Source organism: Podarcis cretensis (assembly GCF_951804945.1).
Source record: "Podarcis cretensis genome assembly, chromosome: 7".
Lineage (NCBI taxonomy): Eukaryota > Metazoa > Chordata > Lepidosauria > Squamata > Lacertidae > Podarcis > Podarcis cretensis.
Genome location: NC_137176.1, coordinates 56,019,468 through 56,042,167, shown reverse-complemented (window position 1 = coordinate 56,042,167; position 22,700 = coordinate 56,019,468). Strand labels below are relative to the sequence as shown.

General features: G+C 40.2%; 1 protein-coding gene across 4 annotated transcripts in view; it reads right to left on the bottom strand.

Moving 5' to 3' along the window:
* Nucleotides 1-1,185: 1,185 nt before the first annotated feature.
* The window catches only part of FAM110B (family with sequence similarity 110 member B), an 80,699-nt gene continuing 59,184 nt past the window's right edge, over nucleotides 1,186-22,700 (bottom strand). For all 4 annotated transcript variants that reach the window (XM_079984658.1, XM_079984661.1, XM_079984659.1 and 1 more), the window contains exon 2: nucleotides 1,186-4,350. In XM_079984658.1, coding sequence (XP_079840784.1) covers nucleotides 2,901-4,013 — 1,113 coding nt within the window. In that variant the 5' untranslated portion in view covers nucleotides 4,014-4,350 and the 3' untranslated portion in view covers nucleotides 1,186-2,900. The remainder of the gene's footprint in view (nucleotides 4,351-22,700) is intronic.

The following is a 22,700-nucleotide window of genomic DNA, read 5'->3' as shown; positions in this document are numbered from 1 at the left end:
GACTCCAATTTTAAAAAGTCCTTCCTTACTCACGGGTTGTTGCTTTTCAGTTCCAAACGTTTCAAGGAAAAAAGGTCAGCGCTCACTGGCAGCAGCTGCGCGGCTTCACTCTGCAGAGTAGCGATTGACTCACAGCGCCGCAACCCCCTCCACGATCTGAGGCTCCTTACGGGGTCTCTTCAACGTTTTGAGGGTCACTCCTGGCGCCCGCCGAGTCCCAGGACCACAGGCTCTTGCTGCCTGTGGGTTTCAGACGCGGGTCTCCGCTTCGCCGTAGCGGAAGACCCGATCTCCACAGAGCTCCCTTTCACTAAAGGAAAAGGACCGCCATTGCCGTTCGCGCCGCCTCCGGCTGCCTGTTTTCTACTGGGCCCAATTTATGATACTGACTTTGGCCTATGGCATCTATATAGCCTAAGCCAAAGTATTTAAAACAATGCCTCCCCTATTACCTGGTATCCCGTGCCTTAAGATTTCCAAGAGAAGCCTTGTTCTTAGTTCTGTTTATATCTTGTGATGTAATGATGTGTATTAGGATCTTTGTTGTAGCATTCTGGTTGTGGAATTCTCTCCCCATCAAGATCCACCTGTCGCCTACACTGTTTTTAGGTGTCAGATTCATATGCATTAATTTCTACAGGTATATTATTATTATTATTATTATTATTATTATTATTATTTTATTCAAATTTGTATACTGCCCTTCATCTGAAGGTTCCAGAGTGGTTCGCAACAGAAAAATACCAAATAAGAGTACAAAATACATAATTATACAAAAACAAAAGAATATGGTCTGGGCTGATGTAACAGATAGATTGCTGCTGGGTTGTCTGATTCTGATTTCTAGATATATTGCTTTGATATTTGCTTTATGACTTTTGTGTTGATTTTGTTATGAACTGTTATGGCCTTGGCTAGCACAATAAACTTATTGAATTGATGAACAAACGTATTGTTATGCACTGCCCTGGGAACCTTGGGGTTGAAGGCTAAGACTACAAATTTTAACATTAACAGCAACCCTGATTATGCCTAGTCTAGCAGTAAAAAGGTTGAGGTAGGGGATGGGGACTGTTTCCATTGTACATTTAACCAGGAGTTGCTTTCACACTCATTACATTCAATCTTTTTCCTGTGCCCACTTTAGCATAATGAGTACAAACAGAGAAACTCATGACTAGTAGCTGCACCAAGAGCTATTTATTAGCATAACACTTTTTTTTTAAAGATCTCGTAAGAACTGAAATATGTACAAAGTCTTACAGCATTTACACAAGAAAAAGTTTCCTATTAGCTGATGAAGTATAAGAGTGCTGCAAAGTACTTCAAAACATGAATAATAATAATAATGATAATAATAATAATGAAGCAGACCACTGCACTTTCAACTCTCTGCTATGCACCACAACTGCCACTTTGACATGACAGTTAAACCATTGGGAAGACACAAGATTGTCAAAAGAAAAAAAAGTGTAACAGATTGACGTGCAGCACTAAACATCGTACGGTGCAAGGAGGAAGAGAAGGGTACAAAAAAGAAGAAGCTACATACTGTCATGTTTCTACAGTTTCCTAGAGCTGTAACAAACTTCCACAGCCTTAAGATATAACATATTTAAGACAACATAATCACAATTTCTCAGATATAGTTCAGCTATATTGAGTGTGTTTAAACTTCTGGGTAAGAGGCTCTTATTATACTGATATGGCTGTGTACTTCCATTTTCTGTTCATGAACTGCTCAAACAGGTCTACAAAAAAAGTAGTCAGCAGCAGGAGCTTGTAATCATGATGTGCTTTGTCTAGTTTAAAGGCATTCAAAGATCAGCAAACAGGATCTAACCATTCCTGTCAAAAGTTTAAGACAAGGAAGTTTCCTTTAAAATGTCACCCATCCTTTTCATTTTCCCAGCCTCTTTTCAAAATACCCCTTGATTGGTGAAACCAAACCATTACCATTCTTGCTACATCAAAAAAATAAAAAATAAAAAATAGTTTATAGCTTTCCAGACCACTGCTTGTAAAAAGGCTGTATATGGGGGCACCAGGCGTGTGGGTGGGTGTGGAGGGGGGATTCAGTTAGAAGATTACGACAGAAAACCTGTGTATCCTTTCTTTGAAAGGTAAACAACCTTTTTAAAAAGAAAGAAAGAAAAATAATTGCATGATGCAATGTAGTTCATGGACAGGCCAGCCCCCACCCTCCCTGCAACCTCAGCCCTATACCACTGCCTTTTACTGCTATTCACAGATGAAGACATCTGAAGGCAGCCCTGTATAGGGAAGTTTGCAATGTTTGACATTTTCTTATGTTTTTATATGTGCTGGAAGCTGCTCAGAGTAGCTGGGGAAACCCAGCCAGATGGGTGGGGTATAAATAATTATTATTATTATTATTATTATTATTATTATTATTACAGGTAATCTGACCCATTCATTCCACAGACTACTATGCCGTTCTAATGCACGGTGCTATAACAATCTTAGGTTGGCAATTTCTGTCCTGTGTCTTAACTATACCTGTGCTCAAGACACACACAAAAATGTACAAAACAAAACAAAACCCCAAAAACAACCACAAGGGACCTACAGATCTAGAAAAAAGAAGCCATATAACCATTTAATGTAAACAATTTGTTCATAAACAAAGCCCTATTTAGATTCTGGTCTTAAACTTTTGGCAGATAATGTGTGTATGCTTAGCCAGGCTCTGTAGCTAGTTATTGTTCAAGTGGAAGCCAGGTCAGTTCACATGTTGACAGGCATGCAACTTGAAAACATTGCACAACAAGCAACACAAAAAGGGATCTGAGAAGTGTATTAAGACTTCAAGTAGACTTCACAACCCTCCACAATATTCACAAAGATACAGTCCCTCTTTGCCCCCCTGCGGATCCAACTCACACATGGGACACTTTCTGTGACTCTCTAGCTTGCTTGATGCTGTATAACCACTTGATGATTCTGGCATTTCTTTCGATTGCAGAAATGCCATATGGCACGCGGTCATTGGCACTATCATCGTTTCTAAGGTCACTGTTGCTGTCCTGAGACTGTTCACAGTCTGAACTGATCATACTTGCACTGCGAAAATTGAGAGAGATAATATCAGAGTTAGCCCTTGCAAAATTTTCCATCCCAAGATTTTCAAGTTCTTCAGGATCCAGTCCACAGTAGTTAAAGAATCTTTCAACATCTGCATCAACTCGAAAGTATCTGTCACTTAAGTCTGACTTTGATCGCTGTAGAGAAGGTCGTCTACTGACTCCACAGCTGGATTCTACTGTGTCCATCTCTGGCGATTTCAGCGTGGTGATGGCAGCAATTTTGGGTTTGGGAGGGAGAGGTGGAGCTGAACTACTGCACGGTATTGCTTTTAAGGTTTTGCCACTAGATACTTTCCTAATGTCTGATGAGCTATGGGAAACGTGCAAGAATGACTCTGGCGACTGTCCCAATAGCCTTCTACCCACATTGGAGTTGCTTTCTTGAGGACTGCTACGGCCTTGGGTGGGGTAAACCTTTAAGGATTCTGCAAACGAATGCCGGTTAAGGTCTCCTGAATCGGATTTGTGGGGAGGCCAGTTTCGTGAACTATGTTTGTGACCCGAACCTGAACTAGAGCCCTCTGAGCTATTGATTATGTTTTTCAAAATCTCTAGCTTCAGATTCTCCCTTTGGACACCACTCTCAGTCTTTGCATTGTTGCTAAACACTTTCAAGGTAGGGCTGCCCAAAGCCCGCTTGGCTGCAGGACACACTGGCGGCTTGGGAAGCACTGCTGGTTTCACAGGCTCTTGTTTGGCATTGATGACCTCTTGGCTCTTAACGTATTTTGCCTTGTCAGCTTCCAGCCTCTCCACGGCACTAAGTCTTTTTGGGTTAGGCTCTGCTTGCCTGCGAAAATAGTCAGGTCCTTTGTTTAGAATGCGGAGTGGAACGGCTGAAGTGAAAGTGATGGCGGGGCTGACAGGTTTCACCATGCTACCTGTCTGTAGTGTTTCTGTAGGCATGTTTGGTGGTCTTTCCCCGGCAGCCGTTTTGAATTCCTTTCTGGGATCTTCTAAATGCACAGTGCAGAAACATGTATATTAAGCACAATGAATAGCAGATGAATCTAGGAATTGGGAGGTTAGCAGCAGCAGTAGCAGCAGCAGCGCTTCATTTCACAGCTCATTAAATAAGCACGGTGTTTCTTTCTTCCTTCTTCCCCCACCCTCGAAGGCAGCCTTTGTATAAGAAGACCACCAGAAACAAGCCTGTATTAATCCTGCTCTGCTGGCTTCTTTCTTCTCAATGAAGGACGTGGAAGTCTCTGTGGTTCCTTTGTGCTCCACTACAAGCAGTGATCTGAAACGCAAAATAACCAACCACATGTTAGTAACAGTGTATGATATCACAGCTATAGCAACAGAGATCTCTCTCCACACCCCTTCATTTGTTGGCTGAGCTACAGCTGTGGACTGTTCAAGCTAAAACATTCCATCATACTTTTGACTAATGGCATGCACCTTATTAATATGGGATTAACAAACTGGGATTGATGCACTTCTATGTAGGTATATTTATGCATCTTTGTTAGTTTTTTGTAATCTAAGCCTGGGGTTCAATTTTTAAAAAATAAGTTACAGCGACAAAGCTGCAGGCTTATACAGTAAATCATATTCTTGCTTAGACATTTTATGTGGTCTCTTGAATTTTCAAGGCTGTCCCTATATTTCTGCCTGTCATTTGAAACATAGTAAAGAGGCTGAATGAAAAGGACCAACTGGGAGGGAAAATTTAATAATCCCTCCTGCTTTATCTATTGTCACAAAAGAAAACCAGAACTGCAGCTGTTGGCGTTTTGCCTAGATGATCTTAATTCATGTATTTTATACTGAACAGTTTATGCAGAGTTAAAAACAGCAATAGCTTCCTTCTCTCTTAATGTTTGTCTCTGCTGTGAATGTTTAAACAACAAGGAGTTTTGTGGCACCTTTAAAAGACTAAGACACATTTTGTTGTTGCTGCTGCAACAACAGACTATCATGGCTCCCCCTCTGGAATGTTTAAGACAAAAATGTACAAATGTCTAAGACAAACACCTCCTTCTGATCTTAGGCTTACTTCATCATTGGCTCTGTACTCGCTGTACCTTTAAAGCACATTCAGAGCACATTTTTCTTCTTAAAGAATTCTGGGTGCTGCAGTTTGTTCCGGAGTGATGGAATTGAAACCCTGTGAGGGGTAAACTAGAGTGCCCAGAATTCTTTGAGTGAAGCAATGTGTTTCAAATGCTGTGTACAGAACCCTTTTGATCTCATATGATCACACGCCAAAATCAGTTACAAAATAAATCAGTCTTGCAAACCTTACCTCTCAAAGGGGGACTCCTGTCTCCTCTACTTGCTCTGCCTACTCACGCCCCAGTCCTTCCACCCTATTGTTGTTACTCTTGCTCACTCACTACTTCTTTACCTAATACTCTTTCCCTTCAACTATGCCTTTCCTCTGCTATAGTTACTACTGCTGATGTTATGGTATTTCTTCAAGTAGAAGCACCAGCAACAAAAGGGGAAGGAAACAGAATGTAGTGGCAGCACCTGGTGGGCAGAGAATGAATTAATGAATCTGCCATCAACACAGCTGCAACTTACTGGTGGTAAATGATGAATTGCATGGCTGATAATGCAGGGTGAAAACCATAACGACCTAATTGAATTGCAAGCAAATTAATCTACCATCAGAAGGTACTTAGTGCCTACAAGCCATGAAGCACCATTCCTATACCTATACCTGTGATTATCTAATGCTGGGGAGCAACAGACCAAGATATGACCATCATGCCTTGCACGAGAATCACACAATAGTATCTGACTGGTCACAGTCAGCAGGCAAAATAATGAGTTAGACAGAAAACTAGTTTAATCCAATATGGCAGCTTGTATGAAAACATCTCATTTTGAAGTGACATAAATCAAATGAATAGAGGGTAGCTCTGCACCAGGGGTGTGAAAGTGCTCCCCACGCCCTTGCACTGGGACTGAGTGGGGGATCCAAAAGCGTTTTTATATGTCTTCCTTTTAACAAGCAAATTATGTTACCAGCATGGGCATTAAATAAAAACACAATTTGGTAACATTTTATTAATGCACTCCAAACAGAACATTATCTTCTTTCTTTTTCAGAGATGTTACACGGGTATAAAAATATTTATTATTATTTCTTGCTATGAAATTATGACACCAGTAATTCACATATATTATTAATTCTTAAGATCTCTTAATCTACTTATTAGTATCCAACTCAATAAAAGTTCTTTAAAGCTTCATAGAGCAGGAAAGGTTTGTTATACTTTCTCAGTAACTGCTGAAATAAACATAGTAATAAAGACAGAATTATACATCATTTAGTGACATTAAGAATATGGAATGAGTTCTTTAATAGGCATTACCAGGCAAACTATGGAACACTAAGGCTACAAAAAAGGCAGCAAATTATGCAACAAAGCTATATTGAATATCCAACCAGAAAGTATATGCAATACTGCAAAACCTAAGATGTTTAAAGAGTGTGGTAAGCAAGTGTTCCAGCCATACAAACACTGGCTGGTAATTAACCTCCATTGCCCCCTCCATTGATGCAAGGTATCCACTTGTGAAAGAGGGGAAATTTTCTCTCTCCCTATTTCCCTATAGCCCCCTGTCCTCCCTATAGCGTCCTGTCACACACATATCCCCCAAAAGTCTGAGGTGGTGGTGGAAGGGAAAAGGAAGAACAGCATAGCAAGTAAACTGTTGTTGCATTTATTTACAGCACAGACAATGCAGGACTAACCTGTGCCCTTTCTGTATCAGAAGTCTAAGCTCAATGTCAATGGATGCCATTTATCGATCAAAGCTCAAGCTCCGCTTTCACAATAGATGTTCCCATCACAAAAGCTGTTAGTTTCATATTTTAAGTTAGATTTCCCCCACCCTTGACTCAAAGTTTGCTGTTGTTGTTATTGTTCTTTATTGTTCCATATAATCAGCAGATACTAGTAATAAAACAAGCACCAAGGAATGTCCTGATTCCTGTTACTATATTCTTGCCCTTTTTATTGCTTTTGTGACTCCATACTAAATCTGCAGTGAATTCTAAGTTTCTTGCACAAGGTGCTAATTAGTTCCTGGAAGTTGCTGCAATTGACAATCATTGTCCTGATACACTGACATCATAAACATATCAGCTGTGATATGGCATGCCTTGCATCTCTATTTCTCTCTTTATACTGCAGAACTGCAGTGTTATTTCAGTAAATGAGGATCTAAATTCAGTTTCTAAAATGGAAATTCAGTAGCATGTAAAAAAAACAAACCCGGGTTAAAACCTGGCACACATGTAACTCATATGCTCTCAGATGCAAATTATTCTCTTTAAAAGGTTGCCAAACAAAAAAAGCCTTGCATCGCCTTGCATCTGGATTATGAATAGACTTACTGGTTTCTCACTAGGTGGAAGTGTCCTTCAAAAGGGTGTTGTAAGTTTTTAAGCAACACTGTGTGCCAAATTTTATCCCTTAGCTATGTCTTGTGGAAAGGGAGATTTGTTTACAGTGGTACCTCTGGTTAAGTACTTAATTCATTTCGGAGGTCTGTTCTTAACCTGAAACTGTTCTTAACCTGAAGCACCACGTTAGCTAATGGGGCCTCCTGCTGCCGCCGTGCCGTCGGACACGATTTCTGTTCTCACCCTGAAGCAAAGTTCTTAACCTGAAGCACTATTTCTGGGTTGGCGGAGTCTGTAACCTGAAGCGTATGTAACCTGAGGTACCACTGTATTTCAAGGAGACACATGACTCAGAACTTAATTTTAGAAAGCAAACTTAAATCAGACCATTGTTGTGCTGCACACATGCTGGCCATAAAAAAAAAGATCTCTTCAATGGCATGTAGATGTTGAATTGCATATCTCTAGAAAGTAGAGCTAAAATATGCACTTCAAAATCTGACTTCATATAGTCTCTAATGTTAACAAATTAGTTAAGAGTTCAGAATACCCTGCTGAACCATCATCTTGTTTTCTGGATAGTGATTCATAAAACTTTATAGCACTATACCCTATTACCTTTTGACTGCTACTTAAAAACAGCCTTCTCTGCAATAACCGCACTGTAAAGGTTACTATTTATTGGCTTCCATCCTTCCCCTCTCTTATACATCATTAATAATGGAAACTCTTTGGAACTCTCTATTTAAGCGATCCCTTTGTATTCTGCTATTAGCCTTTTATCTTAGGGCTACTATGCTAGCTTTCAAAGCACCCTGGGGAAAAAACCATGATTACTCTTGTTGCAATCTAAGGCAGTGTGCACATTACTGGCTTAAAACACAGCTAGGTCATTCTTTTTCTCAATTCGGATCGAAGCAGGTTTGTGGGGGAAATGGATCAAAATGCAGTATTTCTTAAGAAATCACAGGATAGGTGTAGATTGTGGTTAACCTCTTGTGTACATGGCTTTCCAAACCAGCCATGGTAGTAAGGCATCTGATCAAGGCCTGTATTTTAAAATGAGCTTAAAGATATATTTGCAAATGTTTGTATGTTTCATGCCAGGCAGAAACCAGCTGGCTAAGTACTTTGGCAGTTGTTTATCTTCCTGCTCTCCTGAACAAGGACCCCCCTGATTTATAGCAGTAGCAGGAGACAAGTTTCTCAAAGTTGTAAAAGGGAATTACAGGCTGGGAGCAAATGTTACACTGACCCTACATATTTACAATCAAGCTGCAAAAACACTAATTAAGAGTTGGTAAATAGTAAGATTTATTGTTTAACAGAAAATAATACCATGTGCCTCCCATCAGACTCTAATATTTTCCTAAGGTTTAAGGTATACTGAGAGAGTTAAAGGGCAATAAATTTTGGGAAGAGCTAATGGGAAAAGCAGCTGGCTGGGAAAGGGGGGTGTAAACTGAAGAAGCTTCTTTTGAAGCTGTTTTTTACTGAGTTCCTTTTTACTTTGCAAAGGCCTTTTCTTCTAAAAAGCTATCTATGTTATGTATGAGATTTGTTGGCTTAATGTAATTAGGCAAAGGATTTAGAAAGTAAGAAATGTTAGATTCTTATGTTAGATTCTTATTTCATTGATGGTGTGTGAGAATGTGAACCCAAGTTCTCTGTTTAGATAGAATTTAATACCACGAGCCATTTGTTTTAGCCATTTGTTTTGGAATGCAGGGGCAACAGGGGCAAAAGGTGATCTGGTAATTAAGGTGCTTTGTCGAGGCAAATGTAAGATATATGGCTACTTGTCTGCCATTTATGGATAGAAGGAAATATAGCTCTTTGTCTCCCATAAAAGGTAATAGGAAATGGGTGTATCTTTTATGATTGGTTCTAGCAAACAGCCAATAGGAATTTCAACCAGGCTGATTGGACAGAGGCAGCCAAAGGAGGAGCAAGGGGGCTGGGCTGAGGAAATATAAGTGCTGGCCATCAGGGCTGGAAGGGGCAGAGCTTTGGTAACCATATACCACTGTGCCTATCATTTATTTGTCTGACAAATAAATTATTATTTTAATTTCTCTATTGCTGCGTTGAATATTTCATTCCAGCTAAGCGTTAACCACAAGCAGGGTGCTACAGTAGCACATTGGATAAAGAGCAAAACAGAGAGTGTCCACAGCCTATTTCTACATTACTAGCAAATATGAACAGAGCAAACAAAAACCTAGTGCTACATATAAAATGTGTGCTTAGAAATTAGCTTACTTCTTTGCAACTGTTTTCTTCCTTGCCCTTTTGCTCAGGCCTGGCAAGGAAAAAATAGCAGATTTTGGATATTTTAAAAAGCCCATAAAACAAGCAGTTGTAGTACTGGGTGTGAGAGAGAATCAGTCTCTGCACAACGTACATTCAGAGCATATTTCTCCACTCACAAGAAGCCTGGGAACTGTAGTTTGTAAAAGGTGCTGGGAAATGTAGTTCAATGGCGGGGTAAAAGCTACAGTTCCCAGGATTCTTGGTCCAGGTGTGCTTTAAGAGAGCTTTAAATATATGTTGTGTATGCAGCCTCAAATAAAGAAAGGCTGGCTGAGATTTAATGACTGTCCTGTGGTGAATACCAGAAATCTTAAGAGATAAGAGTTCAAGAACCATTGTTTAGGATTTTTCTTGTCCAACAAGAAAAGGGATTAGGCAAGCTGGCTACTTGGCATGATGGCTATGCTCTACCTTCCAAGGTCACCAGTATGCCTCTGAATGCCAGTGGCTGGGTTACATGAGTGCTGAGTATACTGTTGAACTCATGTCCTGCTTCTGAGCTTCTCAAGTATCTGCCTGGCTATGAAGAACAAAATGTTGGATTAGATGAACCTTTGGTATATGATCCATCAAAGCAAAGACACACTTAAGTCTCTGATAGTCAGGTATTAGTTAAAGGAAGTTATTGCACTTCTTGTGCAACTTAGGGTTTTTATTTTGGTTTTAATCTAGCAAGATGAAAGGCAAATTTTCCACTGCCTTAGGAGCTGTGAAACAGAAAAAAATGAAGCAGGTACAAAATGTAGTTTTCTATGGTACAGTTGCACTGGATGTAGGCAAAGGTGGTGGTGGAGAGGCTATCTCTCTGAAAATGAGGCTCCAGTGACCCTAGTTGAAAAGCAATTGGTTAAATAAGAATGTAAGAAGAGCTGGCTGGATCAGGCCAATGGCCCATCTAGGAAAATACCCTGTTCTCACAGTGGCCAACCAGATGCCTATGGGAAACCTGCAAGGAAGACATGAGTGCAACAAGACCCCGTCACCTGTAATCTCCAGCATGCTGCCTCTGACAGAGGCGCTGCAACATAGCCATTGTGGCTACCCTGGGATCCTACAGGGTGCTGCTGGACTCAAACTTAGCGGTCTGATTTTGTATTTAAAATCCAATCTTATATCTAAGGAAGAATGCTGAGTAATATTAGTGTGAATTATACATATAGCGGAAGCAAAAGTGGAAAACTGTGGGCATCGCTTTTTCCTCCTCTGTGTTGGGGAGCATGTCAGTGGGGAAGAATGGCTTCTATGCTAGCCATGTTTTGACTATGGCAGACCAACACGGCTACCTATCTGTAACTGGTTCTATGCTAGCATTTGTGAAGTGTGATATGCTGGATGCCAGAAAAGTCAAAGTGAAAGTGTTCTGAGGAAATTGGTCATTTAACTCTTAAGAAAAAAACATCAGATATCTTCCCAAATAGACACCATGGGTCATGCAAAGGGGGTTGGGGAGAGAGAGGTCTTTTAGAAGCAGATTAGGGCAGTAAGCCAGTTTCCAGTTGTGCTTTGCCCTGTTTATCTGCACCTAGATTTCTTGCAAGCTGACTATGAACTCAGCTAAAATGTAAAGGTAAAGGACCCCTGACAGTTAAGTCCAGTCACGAACGACTCTGGGGTTGCGGCACTCACCTCGCTTTACTGGCTGAGGGAGCCGACCTTTTCTGGGTCATGTGGCCAGCATGACTAAGCCACTTCTGGCAAAACCAGAGCAGCGCACGGAAACGCCGTTTATCTTCCCACTGGAGCGGTACCTATTTATCTCCTTGCACATTGACATGCTTTCGAAGTGCTAGGTGGGCAGGAGCTGGGACCAAGCAATGGGAGCTCACCCCATCGCGGGGATTTGAACCTCCGACCTTCCCATTGGCAAGCCTTAGGCTCAGTGGTTTAGACCACAGCACCACCTGCGTCCCTACTATGGACTCAGATACACAGCTGCAAATAAAATGTTTTAAATGTGCAATATACAGATGTGACACTAGATGGTACCAGTGAGCTATGCAAAATTCAATGTATTTTTCAAAACATTTCTTAAAAAAGCATTTTCACAGAGTTTTTTAATATATGTGTGTAGATACCACCTATATGGCTTGGAATTCCAAGTGTTCTTGGAATATTGCAAAAATTTCATGGTTTTTGCAGAGTCTGGAATCAGCTACAGTGCTGAGATAAAGGACAACCTCACTTTAAGATAATAAGAGAAATTTAGATAAGTTGGATCCAATATTGATCTTCTTAGTGCTCTAGATCAAGACAGCAGCTTCGGATATGGAGAAAAACATGCCAGAAAAGACAGATTTGTGATCCATGGATATAAAAGTTTGAATAACAGAGGCAACAATGAAATAAAGGAAAACAAATGGGATAGGGGCGTTATGGATTAGTACAGCTTAGGCAGTGTCTGTTAAAGTACTGTGGTTTACTTAGCTGTTCCTTTCATTGATAATTGCATTGATTGATTGATTGCAGGTAGAATCAATGGCATTTTAGGAGAAACCTGAAGATGAGTTTTAGAGTGAGAGTAGGGACTAAAATATAAAGGAAATCCAGCAACAGATTCAGGTACCAAGTTAGGAAGACTAGGCAGGCAAAACAAAGGTATTGAGCAAGATATCAGCATGTTTCAGGGAGCCCCATTTCAGAAGTTTAGGCAAGCCCCAACTGGCATGAGGGCTGCATTCCAGGTTACTGCACAAGTCGGTGGAGAATGCATAAGTCCATTACAACCCCACACCACTCCATCTTCTTTGGGTCCAAAAATGGCCTGTGCGTGCATGGTTGCACATTCTTTGAATGTGCACAAAGTGCACATTGCCTGTACAAACCACCATTTAGGAAAAAAAAATCCAAGGGAGCAACTGTGCACCTACCAAACAGTTCAATGATGACCAAGCATGCTCAGTCACCACAATATGGTAAGTATAAATTGGGCATGAGAAAACTGATTGTGGTGGCCTGAAAGAAGACATGGCTGGCTGGCACACTGAACAAGAGTACTGTACACAGCAAGATTTTGCTGCAGGTCCATGTTTAACATTTTATTGTCAAATTTGGTATCCCTCCATAACTTCCATCACCCAACTTAGCATAGATGCCTGCTACTGAATTTCAATAAAAGCAAACTTCCCATTCTCTTTCTATTAAGGACATACCTACAAAATTAACACAATACAAACAAGATATTCAGGGTGTGTTGTTGTTGATGTTGTTGTTGTTGTTAAGAGGAGAGGCATCTCCAATTCTGTTCTTCCTCCAAATACATGCCCCTGCACTGCCTCTTCCCCATAAGAACCCTCTCTATAGCAGGGGTGGGAAAACTTTTTGGAGATGAGAGCCACATGACCCCTATCATATGTCCTCACTCGCTAGATCATCACCTTGTCATGGTGAGTGGGCTTGCACGTTCCTATGACTCTTGTGAGCAAAGCTGTCAGGGTCACCCAAGGTGGTATGGTCAAAGGGAAGGAACTAGACAAAGAATGTTCCAAGAAGTCCTCTTCAGCAGAACAGGCTGATGATGACAAGCGGTATGTTACAACAGCTGTGAAGGCAGATGAAGGCTGCAGCAGATAATAATCTACTGGTCGTCGTGACTACTCATGCCATCGGAACAGACCCTTACTGTGAAGACTGTGTTGGTCAGCGTGCACTGATCTACACACATAAAACAAATTCACACACAGGCGTCTTCCAAAAACCCCCTGTGTTTATGGAAGACAATCTTACTTGGCTACGAGTGATCGCCAAAGAAGAAGATAATATGTCAGGGAGCACATTCCAGGAGTAGTGGGTGGGGCGAGACCCCCACACAGTCACACAACCTTCCCTCAATCTGTCTCATGAACATAGCTATTCCCTAAGGAAACATCGCTGCTCGGTCCCAGCGCCTGCCAACCTAGCAGTTCGAAAGCACCTCCGGGTGCAAGTAGATAAATAGGGACCGCTTACCAGCAGGAAGGTAAACGGCGTTTCCGTGTGCGGCTCTGGCTCGCCAGAGCAGCGATGTCACGCTGGCCACGTGACCCGGAAGTGTCTCCGGACAGCGCTGGCCCCTGGCCTCTTAAGTGAGATGGGCGCACAACCCCAGAGTCTGTCAAGACTGGCCCGTACGGGCAGGGGTACCTTTACCTTTAAGGAAACAGCAATTCTCAGTAATTCCACTCATTTCACCTACCATTTTCTCTACAAACTTTATTCACAACACTTGTAAAAAAACAAACAAACAAAAAATGCTCACCAACAACCTTTATTTGTCTAACTGTGCAAAAAGAACTCAGTAATCACAGCAGGCTACAAATAAGGTGAATGCACAACAGAAAGCCCTGCCTTGCACCTATCTAAAGACTCAAACCTCCAAATGCAATTGCATCCTGCAAAACTGCATGTATGCAACTGCAAAATGCATGGACTACTTTTTACATATTTGCAATGAACACAAGTCTGGAGAGACATTTTCTCTTCTGCTTTGATTTAAAGTGCTAACTTAAAAAAAGAAACCCACAGCAGGATATATCTGGTGCATGGATCTGTAAAGGTAAAGGTAAAGATAAAGGATCCCTGACAGCTAAGTCCACTTGCAGATGACTCTGGGTTGCAGTGCTCGTCTCGCTTTACAGTACAAGCCGAGGGATCTGTACTGCATTTCAAATAGGGACACTTTGAGTTGTGGGAATTCCCTTGATTAACTCTGCAAGGCAAAATAGTTTTTCAAGGTGTCCATGAGAAGAGAAAATCAAGTGTCTCAAATAACAATAGGGAAGATATGTATCCAACTATTTTCACCACATTTGAAGTCCTGTAGCATAACTCCTGCAGAATAATATATTTTTGCAAAGCAAAGTAGTAACTTCTAAGCATTTATATATTTTAGCATTCAGTCAGCCTTTGAGAGCAAATCTGGCAGAACAGCAGCAAGGGAGTATCAAATTTACTTGCAAAACTCTGAATTTATCAAAAATCCATCTGTAGTAGCTCAAGCAGTCATCTTTGGATTTGTTTGTTTTTTAATTGGTTTCAATAAACTGCTTTCCATGGGGCAATTTGTTTCCTCTCTATGGACACAAATTCAGTGTTTGGCATGACTCAGATCCAGGCACATTCCAAGAAAACTGCTTTCATGCACGGTAGTGTTTACAATTTACAGGGAGTGATTCTGAATATAATACAACAGTGATTAAGTGTAAACTAATGTGTAGCTCTTAGTCAAATGCAGATGAAATGCAAATCCTTTCTGCTGAAGGTGAACAAAGAGTTCCACCCTTTCCAGCAATTCTAGCTCACAACGCATTAAGCCTCACATAATCATCAGCACATTAAGTTTTTTCACAGCTGCATGCACTTCACTGATGTCAGGGGATGGGTAGGTATTTGTGCCTGGACAGGTGGGGGAGAGAGAGGTGGTGGCAAGAGGAGGGGTGCATGCTACCTGAAACAATGGGTTGCAATGGGGCGCTAAAGCCCAGCATAATTGATAAACACTGATATTTGCTTTTTAAAAAGAAAACAAAATGCTATGCACAGTTCAACAAATTTTATCACAGTTATCCTTAAGGAAACTCAAAGTCCAAACCTTGATTTCACTACTGTTTCTGTTTCTTCAGTGAATTTCCAATAAATAAAGTAAAATGACCTCAAGTACAAGTTATTAAACTTTATATTTAGATGTAGACTGATGGAGGAAAGAATTACTGAAGACATCAGGAAAACAATTAAATTAGTAAACTGATATCTAAGTTACAATAATTATGTTTTAAGGCGAAGTGGGTTACAGCATCAAATGCTGGAAACACTTAAGATAATTTTTTGAAACATCCCCTCATTTTTATTTTTTGCCTTAGATATTCCAAGACAAATTTGCACAAAAATATTTACAAGGCCTATGCAATAAATATAGATCAGTAATTGTATTCTGGGAAGAGTATGCTGGGTTTCTATATTTAGATGCTCCATCATGCTTTTATATGGAGAATAACAATCACAATAGCTTGTTCTCCTGATCTGAGTAAATTTGGCACAACACAACTAGTGATACTAAATGCCCAATCCTCAGCTGAATTGCTCTTTCAAACTTTTATCTCATTCCTTGTGATTGAAAACACTGAGCAAGTAGCAAACTGCATAACCTCTGTCAAATGCAATCATAGTTTATAAGCTCAGTTTTAGTACTAGAGATGTATAGGATACAGAAGCATAGACCAATCAATCAAAATGTAATAGAGCCAATTAGAATACACAGTGCTAACTCACAATTGAATTCAACTGTCTTATCTATACAGCTTGTTTGATAATTGCTGGTGTAACCCTTGATACTTCATTTTTTGCAATGAACTGGATCCAGGCACTTCTACAGCAGTAGAACAGCCCTGGAACCCTGAGGCTGGGGGCAGAGATCCTTTCCCTGAATTATCTTGGACATCACACACAGAGGCAACCTATCTGCCAGAGATATCTACCAATGTTGCAGAGAAAGTACTCCAAGGCCAAAACATTTATTTAACTAGACCTGTACAGTTTATAGAGTACCACCATCTTGTTTTGCTGCTTATGACAGCCACTCTGTGTTGGCACCCAAGGCAGTTTTATCAAGATATGAGCACTGGCACTTCATTTTTTACGCAGACACCCTGGGTCCTCCCAAAGCACTGCAATTATATCTCAACTTTTCTCCAAGGAGCTCAATGTGATATACAGTGCATTGTTTTGTCCTCCCCATTTTGTCTTCCATACAACCTTGTGAGGTAGGTTAGGCTGAGTGATGGTGACTGGCCCAAGGTCACCCAGTGAATCAGAGCTGAATGTTCTCTGAGACCTAGTTCAACAATGTAGCACTATAGTAAAACAGATCTGTGAATCATTTCAGAGCCCCAATACAAATAATTCACTATACCAGAGAAACATATATATAACTACCCTAATTCATGCCATTTTGACTAGTGAGATGTCACCATTTCAGTGACCCACCGAACAGTTTAGACAGAAGAGAGTGCAAAACTTGTCATTGTTCCTCACAAATCCAATCCATTAATACAATTCCTTACTTCCATTCAATTGCTTTCTTTCCAGTTGCCTGGCTGATGTGACAACATTCCTGTTCTTAAGACAGACACTATTCTTGTTATAAAATCTGTCCAACAATTGTGGAAATACCAATTATCTTGACACCCACCCTCTCTGTGTCCACTTGGCTTACAAACAAAAATGAATTTGAAACCCAGATCATCATAGATGTGCTTGTTGGTTTGATTTATTACAGAGACACAACAAAATCAAAGTAAGTGAGCAGGCTCTGATTAAACGCTTGCAATTAATAGAGATGGGGATAAAATTAGAAGAAAAAATAATAGTTAAGTACAGATGTGGAATGCATAAAGTTGTGTTAAATGATATTCTAGACGCTTAAATGACGTGTGTGTTAAATAATTGTAAATGATTTGAAGTGTTACTAAGTTTTGATTAACTATGTGTAATTATTAGAAAATTGGGTAAATGGATATGGAAATATAAGAGAATTTTATTTATATAAAGAACCAGAAGAGGGGATGGAGGGAAGTCCAGAGATTCTTAGAATCTCGAAGAAAAGGTTTTGAAAAGATATTGCTACACATGGGGATTGGGTGTGTGTGTGTAAAAATGTTCTTTTTTTATTGGTGTTAATGTGGAATTAAATTGTGGAAAACAATAAAAATTTATTTAACACAAGAAAGAAAGAGAAAGAAAGAAAGAAAGAAAGAAAGAAACATCAAAGTAAGCGGAAGTAGCCAATACATTTTTTAAATAAGGAAGTATGTACCGGTAATAGTAGAAGGAGGGAGGATTTATTTGCTTTTAAAGAAATAACAAAATTCAATATATATCATTTTAAAAAATCTGGACATTCTGATCAAACTTTAAACTATGGAAACCTTACTTGTAGAATATATGCTGAACATGCACTAAAATGGACAATGGTTTTCAGACCAAACCTCTCTCTCATTCCATCTTCTCCCTCCAATAATACAGGACTGAAAACATGACAAGAAAGCCTGGGAATATTTAATATGATATCATTAAACCTCTCCAAGTGTAGATGTACCCATATGGATAATTTTATGGCTTATGGGTGGAAAGACTGAATATTCCAATAGTCCCAACACAAGCTAAAAGATATACACAGAGAGCAAGCTGTGTGCAATGGTGATATATTTGCAATCAAACCCGATTTTCTTCAAAAGACAGATGAAAAGCTTTATGGCACAAGCAGCAGTAAAGAAAGTTAATGAAAAAATGTTTGAACATTAAAACTTATTAGATGCAAGTGGAAAATATATGCATGAACCACAAATAATTCAAAGTTATTTTAAAAGGGGCAATGGTATAATTAAAAAATAACAAATAGCTGTTAAATGTCAGAAGGTATTTAGGAAGGAACAAGGAAGATATATGGAGAGGAAATCTGTGATTCTCCAGATGTTGTTGGGCACCAATTACAACCAGCCCTAGCCAGCATGGTCAATGGTCAAGGATGATGGGAGTTGTAGTCCAGCAACATCTGGAGGACCACTGAATTCCTACCTATGCTCTAAAGTAGTAAGTTTGGAGGAGGAAAATGGAGTAAAGGCACCAGCCTGTACAGCTCATCTGTAAAACCTCTTAAAGGAAACAGTGATCCCCTCCAATAGTTGGGGTTAGACAGAGTGCTTCTGCAACCACTCCATATATTTCATCTTCAAGAAACTTGCAGCAGAAAACAATCTTTCAGGAGCGGATTTCAGAAGTAGGTCAGCAATCAATCACATAGCGTCAGTGCAAGTTAACTTTTTATTCAAGGGGGAAATGTCGGCTCAGGAGGCCAGGCCTTCTGAGCACAGCAACTCATCCTGGTAGATCCTGCTCCTATGAGGTAGTTGTGGGGACTGAAGGACCCCACCTCTCTACAGTTGTCCTAAGTCTTCCCTTGGGCCCTTCCCAAGCAATCGGAGACTCCATCGCCATGCCTGTCTTTGCTCCTCCATCTTCATACCTCCTCTAGGAGACCAGAATGGGAGGGGAACTGGTCACAGCAGGAGGGGAAGACACCCTGTCTTCATCACCAGATTGACTCATATCCCTGCTTCTTGATCCCCCTCCTCTTTGGTCTCTGCTTCTGGACTGCTCTCTTCCTGCTCACCAAACCCTGTTACCTCTTCAGCTTCCAACACCTCCTCCTCCCAGTCTTCTCCCTCTGACCACTCATCATCATCATCATCCCACCACCAAATCTCAGGCCCTGAGTCTTATTCCCTTGGGGGTTATTCAGCTGGCGCCTCCCATCACTCCTTGGCATCCAGCCAGTCTATGACACAATCCGTGGAGGGGACAAGACTTATTGTACCTTAAGAGTTTTTGCTTAAAACTGAGAAATAGGCACAATACCACCTTTAACATTCTGCTATATGTTAGTACATAGAAAGGCACACTTGAAAGTGAATCTTCTATGTATTTCTTCTGCATAGGATCTTTGGGGGACAGTCATCTGTAATGGGAGAGGGTTGGGAAGTTCAATCCTGTTACTACTACTTGATATCTCAGCAGCTTTTGATACTATTGACAATGGTATTCTTCTAAACTGGCTGTGTAGGGTGGATATAAGAGGCATTGTACTATAGGGGTTCCATTCCTACCTACATCATCAAGTCCAAAGAGTAGCATTGGGGGAGTGCTCTTAAGACTACCTGGCACCTGTGCTATGGGGTTCCCTGGGGCACTATTTTCTTTCCAATGCTATTTAACATCTATATGCTATGGCTTTGGCTAATTAAACAATCTATGGCCTTTTAAACAATGTGTATGTGTGGTTATTGTTTTAGTTTGTTATGCATCTTTGTGTTTTTATATTGTAATCCTTGTGATCCTTGGGTGAAGGTGTTGTAGATATTCAATAAATAAATACTATTAATAATAGTAATAATAATAATAATAATAATAATAATAATAATGATATATGAAGTTATTGGGAGTTTTGGAACATAGTGGCATCAGTATGCTGGTGACCTGAAGCTATACTTCTCCATTAACATCTGGATCAGGAGAGAGATAAATAAAAGAAAATAAATAAACAAGACGAGAACAAATAAAAATAAATATCACCCCCTAATGTTCATCCTTGCACATTCTTGACTCTATTTATCTCTTTTGTTCAATTTCAATGGAAGCTTAGTCACTAGCTTCAATGCAGTGGAAATTAAACCCAGTTGAAGTACTTCAAATTCTATCATGCAGCCTCTTCCAAAACAAGCTGCTGTTTATATAGCACATTAAAATTAAAAACATTGTTGGGGGAAAAAATCTTGTTTCCAACAAAACGTTAGTTCAGTAAATAAGGAACTTGCTAAGCTTGTGCTTAAATTAAACCATTTCTATTTCTTCTTCTGCAGCACATTATTTTTGTGTTGCAGAAGTGTAAGTAGTATTTGTTCTTGGCACAGATAACCTAGGATGAAAATTACAAGTCAGTGTTGCAGTAATTTCAGTCCTACGAAAAAAGAAAAGAAAAAAAATACTTTAAGAGAGTAGAAATAAATCAACACATTTTTCAAGTGACTGAATAGTTATCAGACAAGAGGCCAGTTATATTCTGTGATTACTCTTGAAGAACAGCCTCATTAGCATTCCACAGGCTAAATATGAAAACTCTGAAAAAGTTTAAACTGATATTATGAGGTGCCATCTAACTCCCATTTGTCATCACAAGTGCAGCACTAGCACACAACAGTACCCATGTGTATCATGAAGGGAGTGGGGTTGATATGCACTCTCTGGACTGTACGTTGGATGCAGCTGACGCCTGCTGTAGCTGCATCCTATATTCAGCATAAAATTTGGTTGGCGTAATGAAGGTAATCCCCTAATGCAGATTTTGCCATTTTTCTTATGGGCCAGCACATCTACCTGCAAACGACTACCTAACAATACAATGTATCTCTTGGAATTTACACCGAAAAGATAAAGTAACACGGGACTTCCGGTTGACAGCGATCCGAGCGCAAGCGGGGATTTTCCCTCCTGGGGAATCCCGAGTTTTTCGGAGGATTGGGGGTGTCACAGGGCGCAGTGACCCCCTGAAGTAGTGTCAGGAGGGTGTCCTGACACTCAGGTTCCCGCAGGCAGCCGAAACGCGAACCTCCCGGCCGTCAGGTAGCTCTTAATAAGAGCGACGAGAACGGCGGGGGGGAGAGCGGGTTGCAGGGAGGCCATAGCTACCTCCGAGAAACGAAGCCCCGAGCTTGCAAGGAGAGCTCTCAATTCTCGATTTGAAAGAAATTCGGACTTAATTGGATATAAAGAAGAATATTGAAAATTAAGGAAAGAAACCGGAGGAAAAATTGGAAGCTACGAGACCAGCTTTCTGTCCGCAATCAGCTCAGACGCATAGAAACAACAAAGCGATTAAAAGTGAAAGTAAGTTACCGCTCGCGGCTGCTGTTTCTTCCCCCCTTTTTAACTGAACAAAATAACCTTTTTGGGAAGATACTAGCTATCAAGGAAGATTTAAAGGAAAAGGGGGGACAGAGGAGCAAGACGGAGTTGTTTAAGTCCTTTGGGGGACTTGTGAAATTGACTTGTCTTAATCAGACTTTGGTGCGGTGGTGAAATAAAAGCTGCACAATAAAAGGGGATTTCCAGACTCCATTGTTAAAGCTTTACAGGACTGTCTGATGTTTGCAGAGAAAAGAAGGTTCGTTTTAAATTGATCTGGACTGGCGCTTAGGACTAAACATAATTCGGCTCACTCTTTTGAAGACTTAGTTTCTTTTTTTTGGACGGCAATTTCTTTTTATTGAACAATTTAATTATTTGAGCATTTTAACACGGCCTGGAGACCTTGCCCCTAGTGGTCAGAAGATATACAACAACTTGGTTTTTTTTGTTACTTGCTTTGTTCTCTTCGGGATCTTTCTTTTTGGTTTTTTTTCTGATGAATCTCCTGGCTTTGGGATTACTGATGTACACAAATTTGGATTAGCCTATTTGGTGGCAGAAGATTTTCCATTTACATCGATTTTAAGGATTAGCCTAATTGGTGGCAGAAGATTGTTTTTGTTTCGTTTTGGATACTTTTCTTCTTTGGGTTCTCTCTAACTCCAGCAAATTGGTAAAAGTTGGGTCATATTTAAACAAATACCCACACTGATGGAATAGCCAAATTGGTGGCAAGAAGACGCTTATAGACAATTTGAACTGTGGAGTTTAATTGGATTGTATCTGATTATATTGACTATATTGAGACTATATTGAGACTATATTGAGACTTGGGACTGGGCTGGATGGACTTTGAATGGATGAAAGTGGTATTTGTTTTTTCTTGAATTGAATTTTGGAAAAAAGTGTCATTCATATATTTGAGATAAGAATTGTTTTGAGGAGGGACACAGTATAATTTAAGGTTTGGATCCAACTGGGGATAGTGGGACTGTTTTATATAAAAAGGGAACTGGTAGAAAGTAAGGAGTAGGAGAAAATGTCTCACCCACAGAAGAAAGCTGGGGAAGGAGGAACACCGGGAGAAAGAAGGGGTTCAAAACCTGAGGCAGATTTCAAATCTGAAATTTTAAAAATGTTTGCAGAAATTAGACAAAGTGAAAAGAATCTGGAGGATAAATTAGAACATGTAAATACTAGAATTGAGCAGGTGGATAACAAAATAGGTAAAATGGACCAGAAGATTGACGATACTGTAAAAGAATTAAAAGGTCAAATAAAAGAAGTTAGTAAGAGAACACAATCGGTTGAGGAAGGATTAAAAAAGACAAAAGCGGAGATAAAAGAAGTTAAAAAAGAAGAGGAGAAGATGAAAGCGGGAATTTCAGAAATGACTAAAACACAGGAGGAGTTATGGGATGCAATCTCCATGAATGAATTGAGACAACGGGAGGTGAACCTAAGATTGAGAGCAGTTCCAG